At 44.2% G+C, this 20,863-nt stretch overlaps 1 protein-coding gene across 3 annotated transcripts in view; it reads left to right on the top strand.

Moving 5' to 3' along the window:
• Window positions 1-20,863, top strand: part of RAP1GAP2 (RAP1 GTPase activating protein 2) — a 251,691-nt gene that overhangs the window by 116,139 nt on the left and 114,689 nt on the right. Inside the window, exon 1 of one of the 3 annotated variants that reach the window (XM_026656559.1) lies at window positions 8,221-8,327. The exons of the other annotated variants lie outside the window; for them this stretch is intronic. Coding sequence (XP_026512344.1) covers window positions 8,221-8,327 — 107 coding nt within the window. Of the gene's footprint in view, window positions 1-8,220; window positions 8,328-20,863 lie in introns of those variants that run through there. 3 annotated transcript variants of the gene reach the window in all.

Raw genomic sequence — 20,863 nt, 5'->3', positions numbered from 1 at the left:
AAAAAAAAAAAAAAAAAAAAAAAAAAAAAAAAAAAAAAAGTTCAAAAAATTCCCAACCAGCTCCACTACAAGCAACAACAGGATTGAAAAAACAATAGTGCAACATACAGCCAAAATGCTCCCTTTATTTCCTCTGGTTTACAAGGGGAAGAAACATAATTAACAATGCTTTGCTTTATAGTATGGCTCAGTTGCTACCACTCCCCAAAATACCAGGCTGGAAGGTTTATAGGTTCCCCATATAAAGACTTGGAACCAGCTTTACAAAGGTATTGGGTAGGTGAGTTAGGCACTTAGGTGCCTTTGTGTATCCCACTGGGCACCTATCTGCATCTTTAGGTGCCTAAATACCTTTGTAAATCTGGCCCTTGGGCTCATGTTCAGTGCTAGGACCAAGATGCATTCTCAAGAAAGGGCTGCTGCTCTGTGAGAAGTGCTGGCCTTTGGCTGTGTTTAAATAAATTCCCTTCTTATGCCCATTGTGGACGGGTGGGATAACCCTGCTGCCCAGCCAAAGTTCAATCACTCATAACACAGGTCCGAATATATCTAAGGCTCTATGGCAAAAATTCCTCCTCCCTGCAGGGTCGCAGCACCGAGGCCTATGCACTACTTATTTTGAGGGTTTAAGTGGAATTTAATTGAAGCATAAGGCCTTGATATGTTCATCTGCACAGGGGAAGTTTCATGGCTATAGACGCGGTTTTATTGTGGAGAGGACTAGTTTTAATTTTGGCACTGTGTAGAATGTTCTACTGAAGAAATGAGGGAGACTGTCCTTCATGGCAATGTGTCACACGGGATGCTGTAGCCAACAATTCTTACTGATTCCCTTGGAGGAAGTTACCATAGGAGATGGGGGTGGGGGGACATATGGAATAATCTTTCAAGCAGAGAGGAACCCCATGCAGAGAGCTTCTGCAAGCAGAGTATCTCCCGTCCCATGTTTCTGTCTGATATGCCTTGTGCCAGAATGTGCACGTGGCTTGTATTTTAGAGCCATCTGCAGCCTGACACACATTCTCTTTTATGCACTGGCTTTTCTTTGTGAATCCAGTAGTCCATTTCACAGTCTATTTGTCAAGCAGAAATCATTACTCGGTGTGCATGATGTGCCATTTCTTTGGGAAGATGACTCACAATGAGCATGACATGAAAGAGTGTGCGTTATAGAGGAACGCAATGAGCCTCTACTGGGAAAGGGAACAGAGACAGAAAACGATGCGGATACTCCAGCAAAGGATAAGACTGCCTGCCCTCTGCCACACAAACTCCAGGCTTTCATGACTTACTTTACCTAGCTACCCTAGAGGGCTTTCATCAGACTGCAGCAAACAAAAAAATACAGCTCATCTTCCTGTGGTACGTACCCATGCGCATAACCACAGAGGGGTTCTTGTGACCAAAATGCCCCCAGATAAAATGTTGTCTTTGTTTCGGAGCTATAATAATGGACTCCCCAGCCTGGCCTTCCCAACAGTTACCTGCCTTGCATGCTTAATGCATCAGTTTCGGCTAAGGTAAAATGCTATTTATTGTGTGAGGGAATAAATAAATGACCATTCTGAGGAAACGAATCAAAGCCCCTGGGCTATTGCCTTGCTGCTGTCCTGCTCGCTTTCTGCTACAACCAGAGTCTGTGTTGACTCTGTGCTGGTTCTTTTCTCTGTTTAATGTTTTAGCCTCCGGCTAAGGACACAAGGACATATCCTCAAGATGTCTCCTCTTATATTTGCTGGCCTCTGTTAAAACGAGCAATCCTTGTGACAGGAATATGATCGACTCCTATATGAGAGTTGCCACTTATCCTGGCTGATGAAACTTCTACCTCTTCAAAAGCCAAGAAGTGCTTGTGTCTTCCAAATGAGATGTATTGTGCAGCCCAGTGTTCAGACTGAAGAGGCTTGAGGGGCTGGTTGGAGGGGATGCATCATCTTTCCTCTTTGCATATGGCCAGACTTTTGCTGTCTGAGATGCCTTTCTACCCTGGCTCATAAAGAAGAGCAAATATTTCTTTACCTTGACATCCCCACTAAACGGTGGATTGTTCAAAAACGTCCCCAGGAAGAGGAAAACCCTAAAAAAACCACTTACTCCCTTTCCCCTCCCTTGCTACAAACACTTTCGCAGACCTAGTGTCTGAGCTGCAATAGGAGAAACCATTGGACCAGGGGGTTGTTTTCCACCAAAGCAGTATTGTATTATTATTTTCTGTTGTTTCTGTTACAGTAGCGCCTCGAGTGGTTGTAGCCCAAATGAGATCAGGGTCCTTTGGCTTTAGGTGCTGCACATACACCTAGTAAGGGACAGCCCCTGCTCCAAAGATCTAAATAGACAAAAGCAGACAAAGAGTGGACGTGTTATTACACCCATTTTACACAGGGGCAACTGAGGCAGAGCTTGAGGGTATGTCCACCCTGCAATTGGAGGTGTGACATATCCCGAACTAGCTTTCATCTGGCTAGCGTGGGTACCAATAGCAGTAAACCCACAGCAGCACGGGCTAGCCAGCCCAAGTACAAGCCCAGCTGGGTGTGAACTCAGGCAGCTAGCCTGTGCTATTGGTACCTGAGCCAGCTAGATTAAAGCTGGCTTGGGTATGGCTAGACATGCTGCAATCACACCTCCGAAAGCAGCAAAGGCATATGCTAAGTGACTTCCCCGAGGCATCACAGGGAGTCGGTGCCAGAGATGGAGGCCGAACCCAGCTCTCCTGCGTTCCAGTTCAGTGCCTTCACCAGAAGCCCAGCCTTTCTCTCAAGTATCATTCTAGCTGCATTTGATCATGTCAATTACAAATAGGCTGAAAATTAAGCCCCAAATAAATTGATTAGAGAAGAGAGATGTTTGTCACATGCAGGTGGAAAGGAAAATATTGGCTAAGTGTATCTACCTAAGTGATTCTCCGTTTCCAAACATGAGAGAATTGAACATCTTTAGAAATCAATACAAAGCTACTTCAGCATAAAACATGAGAAGATTGATACTTAACTTGTCTCTGTGAGGGGGGGTGGGGGGGAATTGGCTCCGGAGGGAGAGACTCAATGAAATTCAAATCTGCCTGTGTAGAGGGAGAGGTAAAAGGCTTAAAATCCAACTCCTGGCCCCTACCCCATGAAAACTAACGAGGTGCCAGAGAACTGATAGAATTTGGCATGAGAATGGGTTCTAATTTTTTTTTTTTTTTTTGCGACTGCCTCTCAGAAATTCATCAGGCTCTGATGCTTCCTGTTCGAAAGGGAGCAGCCAGATATTTTCAGCAAGAACAAAGGGATTAGTTGGACCAACAAAAGCTTTATTAAAAGGCTTCAGAGTGGGAGTTAAGTGCTGTCTGCAGTAAATGATGATTAAGACGGCATCAGGATTTATTCTATTTCCCCCTCCCCTCACTTGCCCAAGTTTCACTAGCTGCCATGGTGTCATGTTGCATTGTGATGCCTGCTTTGAGCAAGTGTTAGGGTATGTCTACACTACAGGATTAATCCGAATTTAGATAATTCGAATTTGGGAAACAGGTTGTATAAATTCGATTGTGCGTGGCCACACTAAGCACATTAATTCGGTTTTTAACCACATTAATTCGGTGGTGTGCGGCCACACTACCCCATTACTTTAACCACAGTAATTCGGTGGTGTGCGGCCACACTAACCCTAATTCGAATTAACAAAATCGATTTAGGCACTACTCCGCTCGTCGAGGTGGAGTACAGAAATCGATTTTAAGTGCCCTTTAATTCGAATTAACTGGCTCTGTAGTGTGGACGGGTGAAGGGTTAATTCGGATTAATGCAGCTAAATCCGAATTAAAGTCGTAGTGTAGACCAGGCCTTAGTCGTTCCAGCTTGTAACAGGACTGGTTTTTCAGTGGGGCGGGCGGGGTCTCTGTAATTTCCCTACCCCTGATGTATGTGAATTCTAATGAATGTGTCCTCAGTAGCTATTTGAAGTCATCAGTTCTGAACCACCTTTGCCCCACTGCTTCATCTTTGTAGAGCCTGATCCAAAACCTGCTGAAATTTTCCCATTGACTTCAGTGGGTTTTGAATCAGTCCCTTTAGACCATGACCTTGCAAAGACTTTTACGCACGTGCTTAACATTGACTTCAGTGGGACTCCACACAGGCCTACAGTTACACTCATGCATAAATCTTTGTACAGTGAGGTGGTAAATACCATTACATGGCTAGTTTGTTCTAGGGTTAAAATAAGTTCAGGGCACTGATGAACACATCTCCTTTATAGAGTTAGCTGTCTGACTAAACAGAGGCTGAGGGACAGGAATTCATTATAACAAAGATAAATTGTATGTTCTCTTTGGAGATGCTCTGTGGAAATAAAAATATGTGATCATGTAACTGAAGACTAACAAAATGTGTGCATGCAAGAGGGCACAGTTAAGGTTATACAGGCACCCTTAAGCATGGTACTTTTGGATTAGGATGATTTTTGGATAACTAAATATGGGAGAGCTGCAGTCACAATAAGGAGCATATCAGGGTAATAAATATTTGTGGTGTGTATGTATAAGGATGGGGAGTATCTGTTCCCTTCCATGCCCTCCTCCTAATGGTTGCACTCATAATATCCATGTGACTCTTATAAAATTGTGCAAAATAGATGTCCCACACTAGAGGTGACTGCTGTTCCATTGTGCTGAATGAATTTCTGCTCATAACGGAGTGGCCCCAACCAGAGAAGCAGCAGTATCTTAAGCCATAGTGTTTGGGGACCATGACTAGAGTATTGAAGCGTATGTTCCTATGGGTGGCTAGTGGTTGTAGATATAAAGCATGATTGTTCTCCTTCACTGAATACAATGCACCCCCAGTGGAATTGCCACCTCCATTTTACACAGCACTGGGAGATGGAGTCAAAGTAGCAGTCTGAAGAGTGTTGGAGGAAAATAGATGGTGGCGAAGCCAGTTCAGATGAGCAAGAGGCGCGTACTCCACTGCTTTAAACATTCTCAGCCTCTGTGAAAAACGGGTACATAAGCTAATACTGTGTTGAGGTGGCCAGGTGCATCCATCACTTACTCAGAAGATCAGCATGGGCTCAGTGAATCTGACAGCGTAGCAAGGGTCACATTTTCACATGGATGAGCTGTCCTTGAACGACTGCTGAGATGTATCCGGCACAGAAGATGGGTTTAAAAAAAGCCTCCTCTTCTTTGCGTGTTCCTTTTTGAAGCCTATTTGGTCCTGAGCAAACATTTCTTGTGGACTTTGCAAGGAAAACCCTATGTTCTGTTAATGATTGACTCCCCCACTTAAAGGGTTCCTAGGTAGCTTAGGATCATATTTCAGCTTCATGTCCCTATCAAAACTCTAGTGTCAAAGGGCAATTATTAGAGTTTACTGCTTGCTTCCCTCTGGTTATTCCTCTATTCTAGGGTAAGGGTTGTTTGTGAAGATCTGAGGATTGGAAGGAAGTGTCCTTGTCTTTTCACTGAAAGCTCCAATATGAACCTTTGTCTTATTTTACTAGGGTGAACACATTCCTCAGCACTTGGGGATGTGAAGGCAACTGGCTTCAAGATGACCATAGCATGGGGTCTACTGGGTTGATGCATTTGCTCCGCCAATTTCCCAAACTGCTCTGAAGAACTAGTTCGGGGTCGGCAACCTTTCAGATGTGGTGTGCCGAGTCTTCATTTATTCACTCTAATTTAAGGTTTCACGTGCCAGTAATACATTTTAATGTTTTTAGAAGGTCTCTTTCTAGAAGTCTATATTATATAGCTAAACTATTGTTGTATGTAAAGTAAATAAGGTTTTTAAAATGTTTAAGAAGCTTCATTTACAATTAAATTAAAATGCAGAGCCCCCTGGACTGGTGGCCAGGACCCCGGCAGTGTGAGTGCCACTGAAAATCAGCTTGTGTGCCACCTTCGGCACGCGTGCCAGAAGTTGCCTACCCCTGACCTAGTTGCTGGTGGAGACTACCTCTTTGTGGCAAAATAACACAGAAAGAAGTCATCTGTTGACTGATACAGGCATACATTTGCCCATCCTCCCCCATATCCCCTCAGTAAAGAAAAGAGACTCTCCAGTGCCCATTCCTGACATCCACATTCAAACAGAGACATCACTACTCAAACTCTGCCTGGCAGTCTATGCGTGGCTTTGGGATTTGGGAATTCTTTGGGCAGCCATTGCACTTGTCTATATGCCCATAAGAACCTGGGGAAATAAGACAAGCTCCTAGTGTCCAGTGAGAGCATACACTTCAGCTCTGATTCCCCTATTATTAACAAAGTGTTCCTACTCTTCATGCATTAAGACTAGACTGGATAAAGACTTAGAAAGTATACCATAGGGAAGAGTTCTAAACCATAGGGAATAGTTTTACACCGTCAGGGCAGGGGTGGACTAGATGATCTAATAGGTTTATTACAACCAAGATACTGTCTCTAAAGGAAAAGAGATACAGAACTATTGCTGTCTTTGGCCAGATGCTTATATTTTAGTCTTTCAGAAGGTTAGAATTTTTGCCTGCCTGCTCTCTTTCGGTACATGCCTTAAACCAAAGGACTGGGTTTTAGTTCCTCTTGCAATTAACGTGTTCCAAGTGATTTAGCTGGTCCTGTGTTTATTTCTAATGTGAGAATTAAACCAGCATGAATGGTAAGTGATATGGGAGGATGGAAGTGGTAGGGAGGGAGGAGGGAAGATACCTGCTTGTTTTATCTCCATGGTAACATACTTTGAAAGGGAAAGGTGTTGATGCTGATGCTCTGGGGTAGATCATTTACGGTCTACTTAATAAAAAAGCTGGAGCAAGGAATATAACATGGACTGTATGTAGCAGACTAGCGGGGCTACGTTTTACAGCACCTGTTAACAGATATGGTTCAGTACACTTCTAGACAAAGTAGAAAATTTATTCATGTGGCATATTTTAAACACAACACAATGAGCTAGATTCTGGCACCATGCCAACTTAATTCAGCTGAGGGTCTGTCCCAGTATATAAAAGATTTAATGTCTTGAAAATACACTTTGCAATGTAAAAAAAAAAATCATCTTTTTCAGATTTAAGGATGCTGTAATTAAGTTGACCATATTGAGGTTGTTATAAAATCTGAATTTTACCCTTAACTATACAAGGCATTTTAAAAAAACCTTCAGTGTGTGAATCATGGCGTTATTTTAGTTGCAACATTAGATCCCAACCATTAAAAACAAAATCCATGTGCATTTTAATGTTCTTAAAATTCATCTAATCCCCAGCAGCAATCAGGAAATGACATTCTGTGGGGGGAAAAAAAAGATATCCTTTCCATTTAGTCTAAAAGCCATTGGTTAAAGCTGGTGCAGTGAATTGACAACCACTGTGTCAATAGATGCAAAACCCCCTGGAAACTTAGTTTTGCTTAGACTGCAAAAGTAAAAAAAATGTTTTGTTTTGTTTTTTTCAAGTAAAAAAAAATGACAACAAATGGTAATTAATTACACCCACCTTTTAGTAATCTTTGTTTCCCCAGCATAAAATCAATGATGCTTTGAATGCCCTCTGCCTTCGTAAAACACACACTGTACACTCTCACACACACAAAAAAATCCTCTTTTGTTCAGAAAATTTTTAACAAGAAATAGCAGAGGAGAAAACCTGAAAGCTTCCCTCTGTGGGTGGGTCCCAGCTCCGCGCAGTTCCGTTCGGTTTGCTTGCAGGTATCATCCAGCAAATTACAGGGCTTGATGAAAATGCTCAGTATGTTACTTCTGCATCTGCTTTGGTTTAATGCTAACTTTAAAACGTCGAAGAGAAGCCCCCAACTTCGGTTCTTTTGGGGATATATGGGTGGGGGGGTGGATTGTGGTTGATGGCTGAACGCAGGCGTGACAGATAGTCAAGAGCCGATGACCACATCTGAGGCTGGTACAGTTTTAAGTGATTTAATTGACTTGGAAATGCCACCCTTCTGTGTGCTGGCAGCTTAGCAACCCGGAGCAGAAGAGCAGCAGCAGAATCAGAGGCTGTAGTCAGCTAGGAAGGGGAGGCAGGTGACTTGAAGGTCGCGGGAGTAAGAGAAGTCACCTGATTCAGGCAAGCGCTTTACTTTGAGGCAGGAGTAACAAGGCAGAGGAGAGAGCGAGAGGGAGAGAAAGAGAAGTGTGCGTGCTAGTGAGGGGAGGGAGGTTTGCACTTTTTTAAGCAGGTCTCTTGCCAAGGGTTGGGGATATTGGCAGCAGAGCCTGTGGAAGTGTCACCTTAACTATGTCACAACCGGCTGACAGGATGCATTCTAAAAGGGCAGGGATCCGAGCAGCTGTTGTCCTTATAGGGTTGTTGCACAAATCCAGAAAGCAAAATAAAGAAAAAAGGTAAAGCACGAGTTTATTCAGTCTTTTCTCTCTTGATTCAAGAAAAAGAACAGTCATTGCCACTACTTCGGTATTGAAACGTTAGCTGAAATCTGGGGAAGGAGGGGAATTGTGGAGCCCGCAGTCTGTCTATATTGTATCCATGCTTGTATTTCATAGATCATATTCTTATGGGAATGTATATTTGTATGTGCTGACAAAACTATTCCAAAGCAAAACAATAGACATGGTGATAACACCTATATGCTCAAAACCCTTTCATAACTGTTAAAGATTTATGTGTGTGTGTATATTTAGAGAAAGAGAGAGAGATGAGACTCCTTCAGCCCCTCTAAGTTTACCTATTGACCCTAAACGTTTTTTTGCTGTATAAAGCCAAGACAGACTGTTTTCTTCCCGGGATTGCAGTGTTTTGTAGAACTGATTTAACTCAGATTAACGGCTTTATCTCTTTCCTGAAAAACAGTTGACAAATGGTTTTCAGATTCATGGACTAAGCTGTGGACTGTACTTTGTGTTCAACTTTGTGGTTTGGGGAAACAGTGTGTTTTGAATGGCGTGTTAGCTGTCATCTGATGGGTATAGTTGCTGAATTTTTGGCATGTTAATGGGAGTTTCTCTTTTCTTCAACGGTTTACAATGATTTCATTTATTTTATGTCTTTATTCAGAGAGCTCTGTCTCCTTATGCAGTTTGTACTGGCAACTTTCATGTTAAAATAATAAGATGGGCACCCAAATCTATGCAATGTATATAATTTTTAGGCTAAAGTGGAGAGCAGACAATTATCACTTCAATTTAGTATTCTTCATAGTGATATTTAAACTTTTCTTTTTCATATAGAAAAATATAGAAAGGCAGAATGGAATCATTCAAAACTACATTTTAAAAAAAAAAGATAATCTGACAAATCCACAAAAGCAGGGCGATCCAGAGTTAAGGCTGGGCTCACCCCAGTGCCCCTAAGTTTTGTGGCACCTGCTCTGAGTAACATTTCCCTGGGTTTGGACATTCCTGCAATATGATGCCTCAGAGACAATAGAGAGCAGGTTGACTTAGGGACAGAGTTTTGCTTTTGTGGATTTTAAGGCAGACCCTATGTATTGCTGAAATATTATTTTTCGTTTCTGGAGGCGTTGCTGGTTATAACATTAAAAACAATAGTTAAGATATATGTGACTTGGTGCTCTTGGGGCCTCTACCTGATCTGGAAATTACCACATTGTGCTCTCACTTGAACGGAGTCATCTTATTGCCATAATGCTTCTCATTCTTCACTGTAACCCCTCCCTACTGTTTTATCATCTGCACTCATCGCATCTAAAACTGGGGCTCTCAGCTGCAGACTGTGCCATTGGGCAGAATAAGAAAGTCAGTAGGAGTTCTCCCAGTAGTCAGTGCTTGCAGGATTGGGACCATAGATTGTAACCTTTTGAGAGCATTCTTTTCTCTTTGAGACACCTTGCATGCTTTTTGGCACTGAACCAATAACAATGGGCTCCTACATAACCGTATGGAACAGTCCCATAGAATTAAATAGAGAATGATCCCCTTTCTGCAGGTGGGTTTGTTAAAACCATCCTATGGAATGTAATAGAGGATTCTATCCCAGTTATGGTCTGGTTAAAAAACAGCTTATAAAATATCTCATTCTCCATTAACTCCTATAGGTTTTGAGGGTTATTGTTTACAACTCGATTACATTACTATACAACCCTTTCCTTTTAATCCTGATTAAATTCGAAAGGATGTGTCCATAAGGGGAATCACATAAAGGTTGCTGAGTGTCTCCCGTAGCACCCCATTGGGGTAAAGACTATCTTTACTCTTGTACAGTGCCAAGCAATTAGCAAATAATAATAATTAGTCTCTTGGCCATTTAGGGCCAGATTTTCAAAAGTGTTCAGTATGTGGAGTACTACTCCTTGTGCATGAGAGGAGCTCCTCAGAAACATCTCCAAAGCCGCCTCAGTGTCCCCTTTCAAATCCCTCTGCCATGATACCTACAAAATACTTGACTCTGGCTAGCCAGCCGTGCCGACCACTATTGTCCCACTGTCACCTTGCACTCTCCCCACCTGTTGCGTCTAGTCTTATGCTTGGACTGTGAGCTCTTTTGGGCGGGGATTGTCTCAACCAGAGGTCCGAGGACTCCTGGCGGGCCATGAGCAGGTTTCAGAGGGTACACCAAAACAAACCACAGAGAAGGGCTGGCTTTAGACTCGCTGGGGCAAAGTGCAAAAAGCTGACGCCCGAGCCCAGCCATTCAGGGCTGAAAGCTGAAGTCCGAGCAACTTAGCTTCGCGGGGTCCCCTTTGGTGCAGGGCTCTGGGCAGTTGGCCTGCTTGCTACCCCCTAACACCAACCCTGGCTCTGAATCTACTGGATATGCAGAAAATCAGTTGTTGTGGCACAGGTGGGCCATGGAATTTTTATAGCCTGGGGGAGGGGGCTCAGAAAGAAAAAGGTTGAGAACCCCGTCTTCAAGGATGTCTCTTCTTGAGCTGGCGGTTTAATTTCCAGCTCTCGTAGACGTACGCATGGTAGCTCTGGTTGAGCTACAAATAGAGGCTGGCCACCTGAATACACACGTAGGGTCCAGGGCAGGAATGTACTGGGGGCAGCTAGTCCGTCCCGCGGCCTTTGCCACAGCGGCTGCCCTGCTAGCTCAGTCAAACCTAGTGCCCGGGCATCTGCCTGAGCTGGAAATTACACCTCCCGCTTTGTGCTATGGCCACGTGGTGCCCTGGCCTTTAGGGGCGACTGTAACACAAATCAATAATAAGTGTTTAAATGGGAGCTGCTGTGCTGAGCTCTCTTCAAAATCCAACCCTTGTTTTTTTTTTTTTTTTTAAATGAAGGAAACAATCTTAATCCTTAGATGGGCTCAGAGCCTGCACCGTTCAATGTAAGTGAATTCAGCACAATGGGGCTACCTAAGGGCCCGATCCAGCTCCCGCTGAAATCAGTAAAGGCTCCCATTGAATTTAATGGGCACTGGATCAGGCACAAGTGAATCAAGTCATTCACCTACCTAAGTGTTTGCAGGATCAAGCCTTCAGCATGTTGTGTTTGATCACTACAAGATCATAGAATATCAGGGTTGGAAGGGACCTGACGAGGTCGTCTAGTCCAACCCCCCCCCGCTTAAAGCAGGACCAATGCCCAGACTGATTTTGCCCCAGATCCTTAAATGGCCCTCTCAAAGATTGAACTCACAACCCTGGGTTTAGCAGGCCAATGCTCAAACCACTGAGCTATCCCTCCTACGTTGTTTTGGGTTTTTTTTTTTCTGGTAGGGTGGTTACAAGAAGTGAAGCTACAACCCGCTGGGAAACTGGTAAACAAGAGAGCATATGCGTGAGCAGGTGTTAAGTGATGTCAAATGGCCTGTTCTCAAACTGTTGATGCTGAAACCCCGCCACTGAAATCAATGAGAATTTTGCCTACATAATGACTGCAGGATCAGGCCCAAAATGTCCAAGGAAAAAGGAACTGAGCACTCTGAGAAATCTGGCTTCAACTGTGGGTGTTGGGCACCTGAAAATTTGGCTCTCAGCTCTTCTGAAAATCTGGTCCATAAAAGTCATGTCTGATTTTATAGTCCCATGTCTAGCACAAACTCTCGCCTAGTTTAGCCCTCACTGAGTGTTTATTGAGGCTAACGGAAGTCTCAAGGGAAGAACAAGCTCCCCCGTGGCTGCTTTCTTGTCTGCTACGGACTGTTTTCCTGAGAGGGACTGCAAGTATTTCTGTATACGTGCTCTAGTCGCACTGTTTAAACTTATGTAAGTTTCCAGTGCCATACAAATGATATAAGCTGTGGGGAAAAGTGCCATTTAGTTGTGGTGTTAAAGCGAAGGTATTTTATTAAACGTTCAGTCTTTGTTCTGAGTTTGCCATTGAATTTCACTCCACATGAGCCGTATGCAAGTACGTCAGGTTTGGTAGCGGATGCTGACTCCCTGGTGGCCTGTGTCGCGTACTTATTAGCAACCCACCAAAGTATAGCGCTGCAAATTGACTTCCCTGAGCTTTCTTTCCAGAAGCCAGGTTCATACTGACTTTGTTCCTTCCTGAAACAATCAATCCATCAGTCAATCCACACCAGTCCTGTTCGTTTGGAAGCTATCCTGGATGTCACTGTTGATCCTAAGTAAATGGCAAGTAATGTGTAGTAACAACGAGCACATTTAATTACTATTTCTCTTTGTGCATCCAAAACTCCTACTGCCTCTGCTCAGTGCCCCGGAATCCCGCGTGGTGCCCTAGATTTTCTTTTTTACTAGGAAACTGGAAACGAGGCACAAGTTTTAGTGAGGGTAATTAACCATTGAAATAGTTTAGCAACGGAGGTGGCCAGTGCTTAATTTGTAATGAAAGAGGTGCCAGGGCTCAAATAATTAGGTGCTGGGGCTCAAGGAATTTTTTTTTTTACTTTCATAGCTGATGCAGCAAACCCAGAGGTGCCGGGGCTACGAACTGCCAAGCCTAGAGGTGCCCCTGGGGCTCAGCCCTGGAAAGTCCTGGCACAAATTAAGCACTGGATGTGGTAGATTCTCTGTCATCTCCCCTCCTTCTTCTATCTAGCTCTTATCCGTGTGGGGTCGGCTCTTCTCCATCCCAGTCTGTCTTGAAGGAGTTTCTCAGAAACTCCGCAGCTAATCAAATAATTGTGTATTACATCCATCCACTTGGTTTTGGGTCTTCCAGCCTTTCTTTTATCCTCCACTGACTCTCTGTTACCCTAAGTCTTTAAATCAAGACTGGTCTTTAAATCATCAATCCATTAACTTCAGCGGGGCCAGGATCTTAGGTGTCTTTCTGAAAGATGCTTTATTTCATGTTGTTGGCTCAATGCAGGAATGACTGGCTGAAAATCTATGCTGTGTTATGCAGAGGTTCAGATTCGATCAGCGGTTCTCAACCAGGGGTACGCATAGCCCTGGGGTACACAGAGATCTTCCAGGGGCACAGCCACTCATCTAGATATTTGCCTAGTTTTACAACAGGCGACATACAATGCACTAGTGAAATCAGTACAAACTAAAATTTCACACAGACAATGACTTGTTTATGCTGCTCTATATATTATACTCTGAAATGTAAGTACAATATTTATATTCCAATTGATTTATTTTATAATTATGTGGTCCAAATGAGAAAGTCAGCAATTTTTCAGTGATAGTGTGCTGTGCCACTTTTGTATTTTTATGTCTCATTTTGTAAACAAGTAGTTCTTAAATAAGGTGAAACTTGGGGGTACGCAAGACAAATCAGACTCCTGAAAGGGGTACAGTAGTCTGGAAAGATTGAGAACCACTGGACTAGATGATCATAATGATCCCTTCCGGCCATACTATCCATTATTCTGTGAATGCTTCATCTTAACAATAATGAAAGTTTGATTTTTTTTTACTGGTTCTAATATTAGATTATAAAACAAGAACTGTCAATAATAAGAATCTATTCCCACCATTAGCCACATGTTAGGACTGCGAGCTAGCCTTAGTTTATTAAGGATTTACTACTTAGAAGTGTGTGTGTGTGTGTGTGTGTGTGTGTGTGTGTGTGTGTGTGTAAATACAGGGGTGCTGGAACAGTTGTTTGTAATGGGGGTGCTGAGAGCCATTGAACCAAACTGCGTCTGACGAAGTGGGTATTCACCCACGAAAGCTTATGCTCCAATACGTCTGTTAGTCTATAAGGTGCCACAGGACTCTTTGTTGATTGAACCAAACTGTAAACCCTGTATATAATGGAAACAACTTCAAGACAGGGGGTATGGCAGCACTCCTCGTTCCAGCACCTATTTGTGTATATATATGAAAGAAAAAGTTAGGTACTTTCAAGTTACCTTTGGCATAATATCTGATTGTGTGTGATCCATTCAGTGACCTATAAAAACAACAGTATATGCAATAATGCATGTTCGAATGCAGGGCTCTGTGAACTGTACTGAACAACGTTTATCCTCCGTACAGAGAAGTAATTAAAGCTAAACTCATTTGCAGTTAAATGTCACCTTGTTCCTAGTTGTGCTTTGGTTTTTCCTTTTGCGAATTATACCTTGGAGAAAGCTTTGTATAGACAGATTTAAACTGTTAATTTGCAAATGCATAATTCCTTCCAAGTCTAGACCAAACGATGCCATTCTGTGTCTTTGCTGACTCATGCTTCAGTACGTGCAAGTTACTTTAAGATAGGGCAAAATCCTGAGCCCACTGCATAGCCGGAGTAGCTGAACTGCACTGTGTACTGCATAAACAATGGAGGGAATCATCCAACAGAGGGGAACTGCTCTACAGCCACTTAGATCCTCTGCATTGCACTAGCACAGGGGTGGGCAAACTACGGGCTGTGGCCGACACCCCTGCTCCCATGCTCCATCCGGGGAGTGGGGTCGGAGGCCGCTGCTCGTGCGCGTGCTGAGGCTCCCAGAAGCAGCAACATGCCCCCCTCTGGCTCTTATGTTTAGGAGCAGCCAGGGGGCTGCGCCCGCTGCCCCTGCCCAAAGTGCCACCCCTGCAGTTCTCATTGGCTGGGAACTGTGGCCAATGGGATCTGTGGGGGTAGCGCCTGTGGACGGGGCAGCGTGCAGAGCCGCCTGGCCGCACCTCGGCATAGGAGCCGAAGGGGGGACGTGACGCTGCTTCCAGGAGCTGCTTCAGTTAAGTGCCACCTGGAGCCTCCACCCCTGACCCCCCTCCCGTGCCCCAACCCCCTGCCCCAGCCCTGATCCCTCTCCCACACCCCGACCCCCAATCCGGAGCCCCCTCCCGCATCCTGAACTCCTCATTTCTGGCCCCACCTCAGGGCCCGCACCCCCCAGCCAAAGCCCTCACCCACCCACCTCGTTCCCCGACCCCCTGCCCCAGCCCTGATCCCCCTCCCGCCCTCTGAACCCTTTAGTCCTAGCCTGGAGCATCCCCTTACACCCAAATCTCTCATTCCCAGCCCCACCTCAGAGCCCACACCTCTCCCCCACACCCCAACCTACTGCCCCAGCTGGAGCCCTCACCCCCTCCTGCACCCCAACCCCAATCTCGTGAGCATTCATGGCCAGCCACACAATTTCCATACCCAGATGTGGCCCTTGGGCCAAAACGTTTGCCCCACCCCTGTGCTAGCAACTCTGGCTCTTGAGCACAACTTGTATAGAATCCTAGGACTGGAAGGGACCTCGAGAGCTCATCTAGTCCAGTCCCCTGCCCTCATGGCAGGACTGAGTATTCTCTAGACCGTCCCTGACAGGTATTGGAAGAAAAGAGCAGTGGATCTAGTGATAGTGGCTGAACTCCTAGCCCTGTTGAAGTCGTGGGGCTAGGATTTCACCTAGTGTCACTCTTCCATCCCTGCCAACATGACGCTTTCTTCCCCAAACCAATTCCAAGGTAGCACTTGATGCTGCGAGTAGTTCCACTGGTTTCAACAGGGGCTATTCCTGGAGCAAGATTCTACTCAGTGTGAATAATGGTGGCAGAACTGGGCTGACCGTATCATAAGAGACACTTTTTGGTTCACACTATCCAAAAAGAATCTGTGTGGTGCAGGGAGAATCCCCAACGCATCATCGGTTTCAGTCAGATGCTTATTCAAAGCTTGGCCTGTATCAGGAATTAAAGCATTCAAGGGTACCCTTAGCTTCTCTTGAGGTTCACTATATGACAAAGGCTACCCAGTTCCACCTCCTCTTCCAGACACAGTGTGTGCTCTGTATGCATCTCTTCATGTCGAGTGAGTACTCAGGTCCTCATCCAGATTAATCATAGAATACCAGGGTTGGAAGGGATCTCAGGAGGTCATCTAGTCCAACCCCCTGCTCAAAGCAGGACCAATCCCAACTAAATCATCCCAGCCAGGGCTTTGTCAAGCCTGACCTTAAAAACCTCTAAGGAAGGAGATTCCACCACCTCCCTAGGTAACCCATTCCAGTGCTTCACCACCCTCCTAGTGAAAAAGTTTTTCCTAATATCCAACCTAAACCTCCCCCACTGCAACTTGAGACCATTACTCCTTGTTCTGTCATCTGCCACCACTGAGAACAGCCAAGCTCCATCCCCTTTGGAACCTCCATTCAGGTAGATCCCCCCCCCCACTCTTCTCTTCATCACGTGTTGTTACATCACATGTTGTTCTTTTTGTGGCTCAGTTTCTAAATATTTTAAGATAATAAGGAAGAGGTGGATTTGAGTCCTGGTGTAAATCTGAGACATTCCATCAGTCAGTGGGGCTGCATCTGGGATTTGGATTTTGAACAGATCCGCAACTGGAGAAGGTTCCAATCCAGGCTTTTTGGTTCAGAGTATTACAGAGATGGCATCTGCTGCAAAATGAGCATCTGGTTCAGGGTTTGGATTCTAAACATTTAAGGTTTGGTTTTTTTCAGATCCAAGTTTGTGGTTCAAGCCTATGTTTAAAGTACGTGTTCCAGATCCTCAGCTGGTGTCAATTGATGCAGCTCCATTGAAATCTATGGGTTGACAGCAGCTGACAATCAGGCTCAAGTATTTTATTCAATTCAACCTTTCCCTGGCTTGAAAGTAGAGGGTCTCTCTCTCTCCCTTAAGAGAAGAACAAGCAGAAAGTGTACAGAGCACTGCATTGTCATTAACTGGGATGGAAATTACTCTTCTTGCGGGAGAACGCTCCCAGGAACAGGACTCTGTCTGTGTTTTGTTGGAATCTTTAACCTGAGATGCAAGCAGCAGTTGTTGACAGAAAACTAATAGAAAAGTGCAGCCTGCAGTGAAAATTTAAAGCAATAGATGCTAGATATTAAATACATTCAAAAGGGAGCTCCATTAAGAGCAAAAAATGATGGCTCCAAAACTAAAGGGCATCCTTATTTTCCTTCTCTAGGCTAAAACAGAGGGGCAAATTCAACCCTGGTGTAAGGGGAGCACTCCAATAGAATTGCACCTGCTTCCACGAGGTATACATTTGGCTCAAAGAATTCACTGCATGAATAAAGTGTAGTCAGTGATGCTAAGTGTGGTTAACTTGCCCAGGAGAATGCAGAGCGCATTTAAACATTTACTGTGAAATCTTTGTTAAGGATAGTACATTGATATCTCCCCTCCCACATGTGTGTTTATACTAACCCAATTTAAAACCTGCCTGTTAGCGCAGACATACAACATAATAAAGCAGCGAGCACTTGTAACAAGTTTTTTTTCATCCAAGTTTTGGATTTAGAAAACAAGAGGAAAATAGTTAATCTAGGAAGGAAAAATGATTCTGTGGTTAAGGCACTGGCCTTGGGCTCAGGTGATCTGGGTTCAGGTTCTGGCTCTGCCGCAGACTCCTTGTGTGATCCTGGGCATGTCATTTAGGGCTAGACAGAGCCCCACAGTAGGTATGGTACAGAGCATTGGGTGGCATTCTGTATTACTGAATAGGCAGTCTATGCATGGCCAAACCTATAGCCCTCTGTGGGTCATAGCTAAATCCCTCTGAATGGCCAGAAGCTCTGGGGGAGTCGAGCTGTGACAACAAGCATAACTGTAAATACCTCAGTGACTCAAGTCCCATTGGGTAACATTTTCAAAAGTGCCTAGGTGACTTAGGAGCCTAAATCCCTTTGAAAGTCATCTCTTTTTGGGCCATCCTTAGGCAAAACACCCCTTGCAAAGAATGGAGTATGCTCTGCTCTGAAGAATGGAAGTAGGGGTTGGGATCCAGGACTCCTGGGCTCCAACTGAACTTTTGCCACTGACTTGCTGTGTGATCTCCCTTAAGATCCCCGGGCCTCTTTGCTACCAAAAGTGATTCCAGATGCTTAGATAAAAGGTGCAAGAGATGAGAAAAGTGTTATGTTGGGGCACATTTATATTAGAGAGAGAGAACTATCAATGAGATCCTTGCAATGATACTTTATAGATTCATTTTGTAATGGAATGGAAAGAGTAACATTTCTTCCCATAAAGATCTGTGAGGTGGATTTTTCAAAGAGACACAGAGCCAAACCTATCCCCAGTGTAACTCCATTGAAAACAGTGGAGTTGTACCAGGGATGAATTTAGGTCCATCATCTATTCTTTAAATCAGGGCTTCTTACAATGAAGCTGTTGCATTTACTTTAGGCCTCTATATAATTGAAAACTTGCTCTAAAACCATTCCTGGCTTCGTACAAGTACTTGATTCCCACTCCTCAGAGTGGAATAAAGCAATCAGTTTAGCTGCTGGTAGGTGGTGAGACAGACCCAGACCAGTGGGGTCCAGGAGTCTGGTAGAGGGCAAATATACTGGTCACTGGATGAGTAGTTTTCTGTTCCCTGAGTGACCAGAGCAGGGGCTGCACTAGAGTAATCAGGAACCTGCTAGAATCAGTTAAGGCAGGCAGGCTAATTAGGACACCTGGAGCCAATTAAGAAGAAGCTGCTAGAATCAATTAAGGCAGGCTAATTAGGGCACCTGAGCTCACTTCAGTTTGTGGTGTGAGGAGCTGGGAGTAAGAGGCGCAAGGAGCTGAGAGGGTGTGCTGCCGGAGGACTGAGGAGCACAAGCGTTATCAGACACCAGGAGGAAGGTCCTGTGGTGAGAATAAGGAAGGTGTTTGGAGGAGGCCATGGGGAAGTAGCCCAGGGAGTTGTAGCTGTCATGCAGCTGTTACAGGAGGCACTATAGACAGCTGCAGTCCACAGGGCCCTGGGCTGGAACCCGGAGTAGAGGGCGGGCCTGGGTTCCCCCCAAACCTCCCAATTGACCTGGACTGTGGGTTCTTCCAGAGGGGAAGGTCTCTGGGCTGTTCCCCAACCCACATGGCGAATCTCTGAGGCAAGAAAATCCTCCAATAAGCGCAGGACCCACCAAGATAGAGGAGGAACTTTGTCACAGTGGTTATGTTATTGTGTCACACACTGGTTTTCAACCTGTGCTCCACAGACTCTTGGGGGTCGGCAGACTATGTCTAAGGGCTTGTCTATACTTACGCACTGGTTCGGCGGCAGGCAATCGAACTTCTGGGTTCGATTTATTGCGTCTTGTCTGGACGCGATAAATCGAACCCAGAAGTGCTCGCCGTCGACTCCGGTAATCCTGCTCGGCGCGAGGAGTACGCGGAGTCGACGGGGGAGCCTGCCTGCCGCGTCTGGACCGTGGTAAGTTCGAACTAAGGTACGTCGACTTCAGCTACGTTATTCACGTAGCTGAAGTTGCGTACCTTAGTTCGAATTGGGGGGTTAGTGTAGACCAGGCCTAAGATTTCCAAAGGGGTCCCCACCTCCATTTGAAATTTTTGAGGAGTCCTCAAATAAAAAAAGGTTGAAAATCTCTGGTGGAACACAAAAGCAGTGGGACAGCACTCTGTGTAAAGCAAGATAATTTTATCAGGCTTTCAATATTTTAAGCTTGCCTTTTTTTAAAAAAGTACCTCACAAATTCAAATTCAAATAGTCATTATCCTATTTTAGGGCCTGATCCAGTGTTACTGAAGACAGTGAAAAGACTCTCACACTGTCTTAATTGAGTTATTGGTCCTTTATGCTTCATGAACTCATCCTCATTTACATTATATCAGAGGCTAACTGAACAAGAATGCATTCTCCAGATAGCCTACGTGATAACGTAGCAACTAAACGAAGTTACATTTTTTTTTGGAAATGAAAACTTTAGTGGGAAGTTCTTGTTTCTTTCAAAAATTTCCAAGTTTGTCTATGAAAAATTGTTGAAGCCTTAAAAACGTTCAGTTTTCAAAAACTAAAAGCAACCAAAAGCTGAAACATTTTAAAAATTGTTTTTCATATATTGAAAAATGAACATTTTAGGGGGCTTGAAAACTGAAAAATATTCAGCATTTGGTCCTTCCTTTTAAAAAAAAATGAATGAAATCAGTGAGAATGTTTAACTCCCGCCGAAAATGTTCATTTATTTTGAATTTTTTTTGGCAAAACATAATTACCATTTTCCAAGCAGCACTTGTAGCAATGTCCATCGTAGGTCATTAGCAGGAATCGAAACTACAAAAAGCACAAGCCTATGTAATTTGAGCTAAAGGAGGAATTTTGCTAGTTTGTAGCAGTAATAGACTATTATCCTCTGTATGGACTAGAAACTAGATGGAGATAGGACACACTCAGCAAGAACGTTACAACTTTATTCAGCCTAAGTGTGCTCCCAGCTACAAGCTCCAGAATCTTCCAGCCTACCAGTGTCAGTGGCTTTTCTTCTTTATGGATTGCCTCGTTGTGTGGAATGGCGTCTGGTTCAACAATCACTCCAGAGAATAGGCATAGTCTTGAAAGGCAGAGTCATACAGTCAGCACTAAAAAGTTTTCAAGCTATATGCAAATAGCCGGTCTCTCCAAGTGCTTCCTAAATAATCATGGTTTAGAAATAAAAGCAGCCCACCCATCATCTGCTCTCCTTAATATATATCCTACATAATCATTTTATCACCCACACGTTGTCATTACAGTATATAAAGAGAACAATGGATAAGCCATTAATATATAATGCAGGGTAAAACATAATTCTATTAAGCAGTCTCTGATGGACTCTCAATATACAGGAGCAGACTTTGGGATGGAAGTGG

Source organism: Terrapene carolina, unplaced genomic scaffold, assembly GCF_002925995.2.
Source record: "Terrapene carolina triunguis isolate 2854851 unplaced genomic scaffold, T_m_triunguis-2.0 Scaffold231, whole genome shotgun sequence".
Taxonomy (NCBI): domain Eukaryota; kingdom Metazoa; phylum Chordata; order Testudines; family Emydidae; genus Terrapene; species Terrapene triunguis.
The sequence above is the reverse complement of the archived record's forward strand: the minus strand, read 5'-3'. Positions and strand labels throughout refer to the sequence as shown.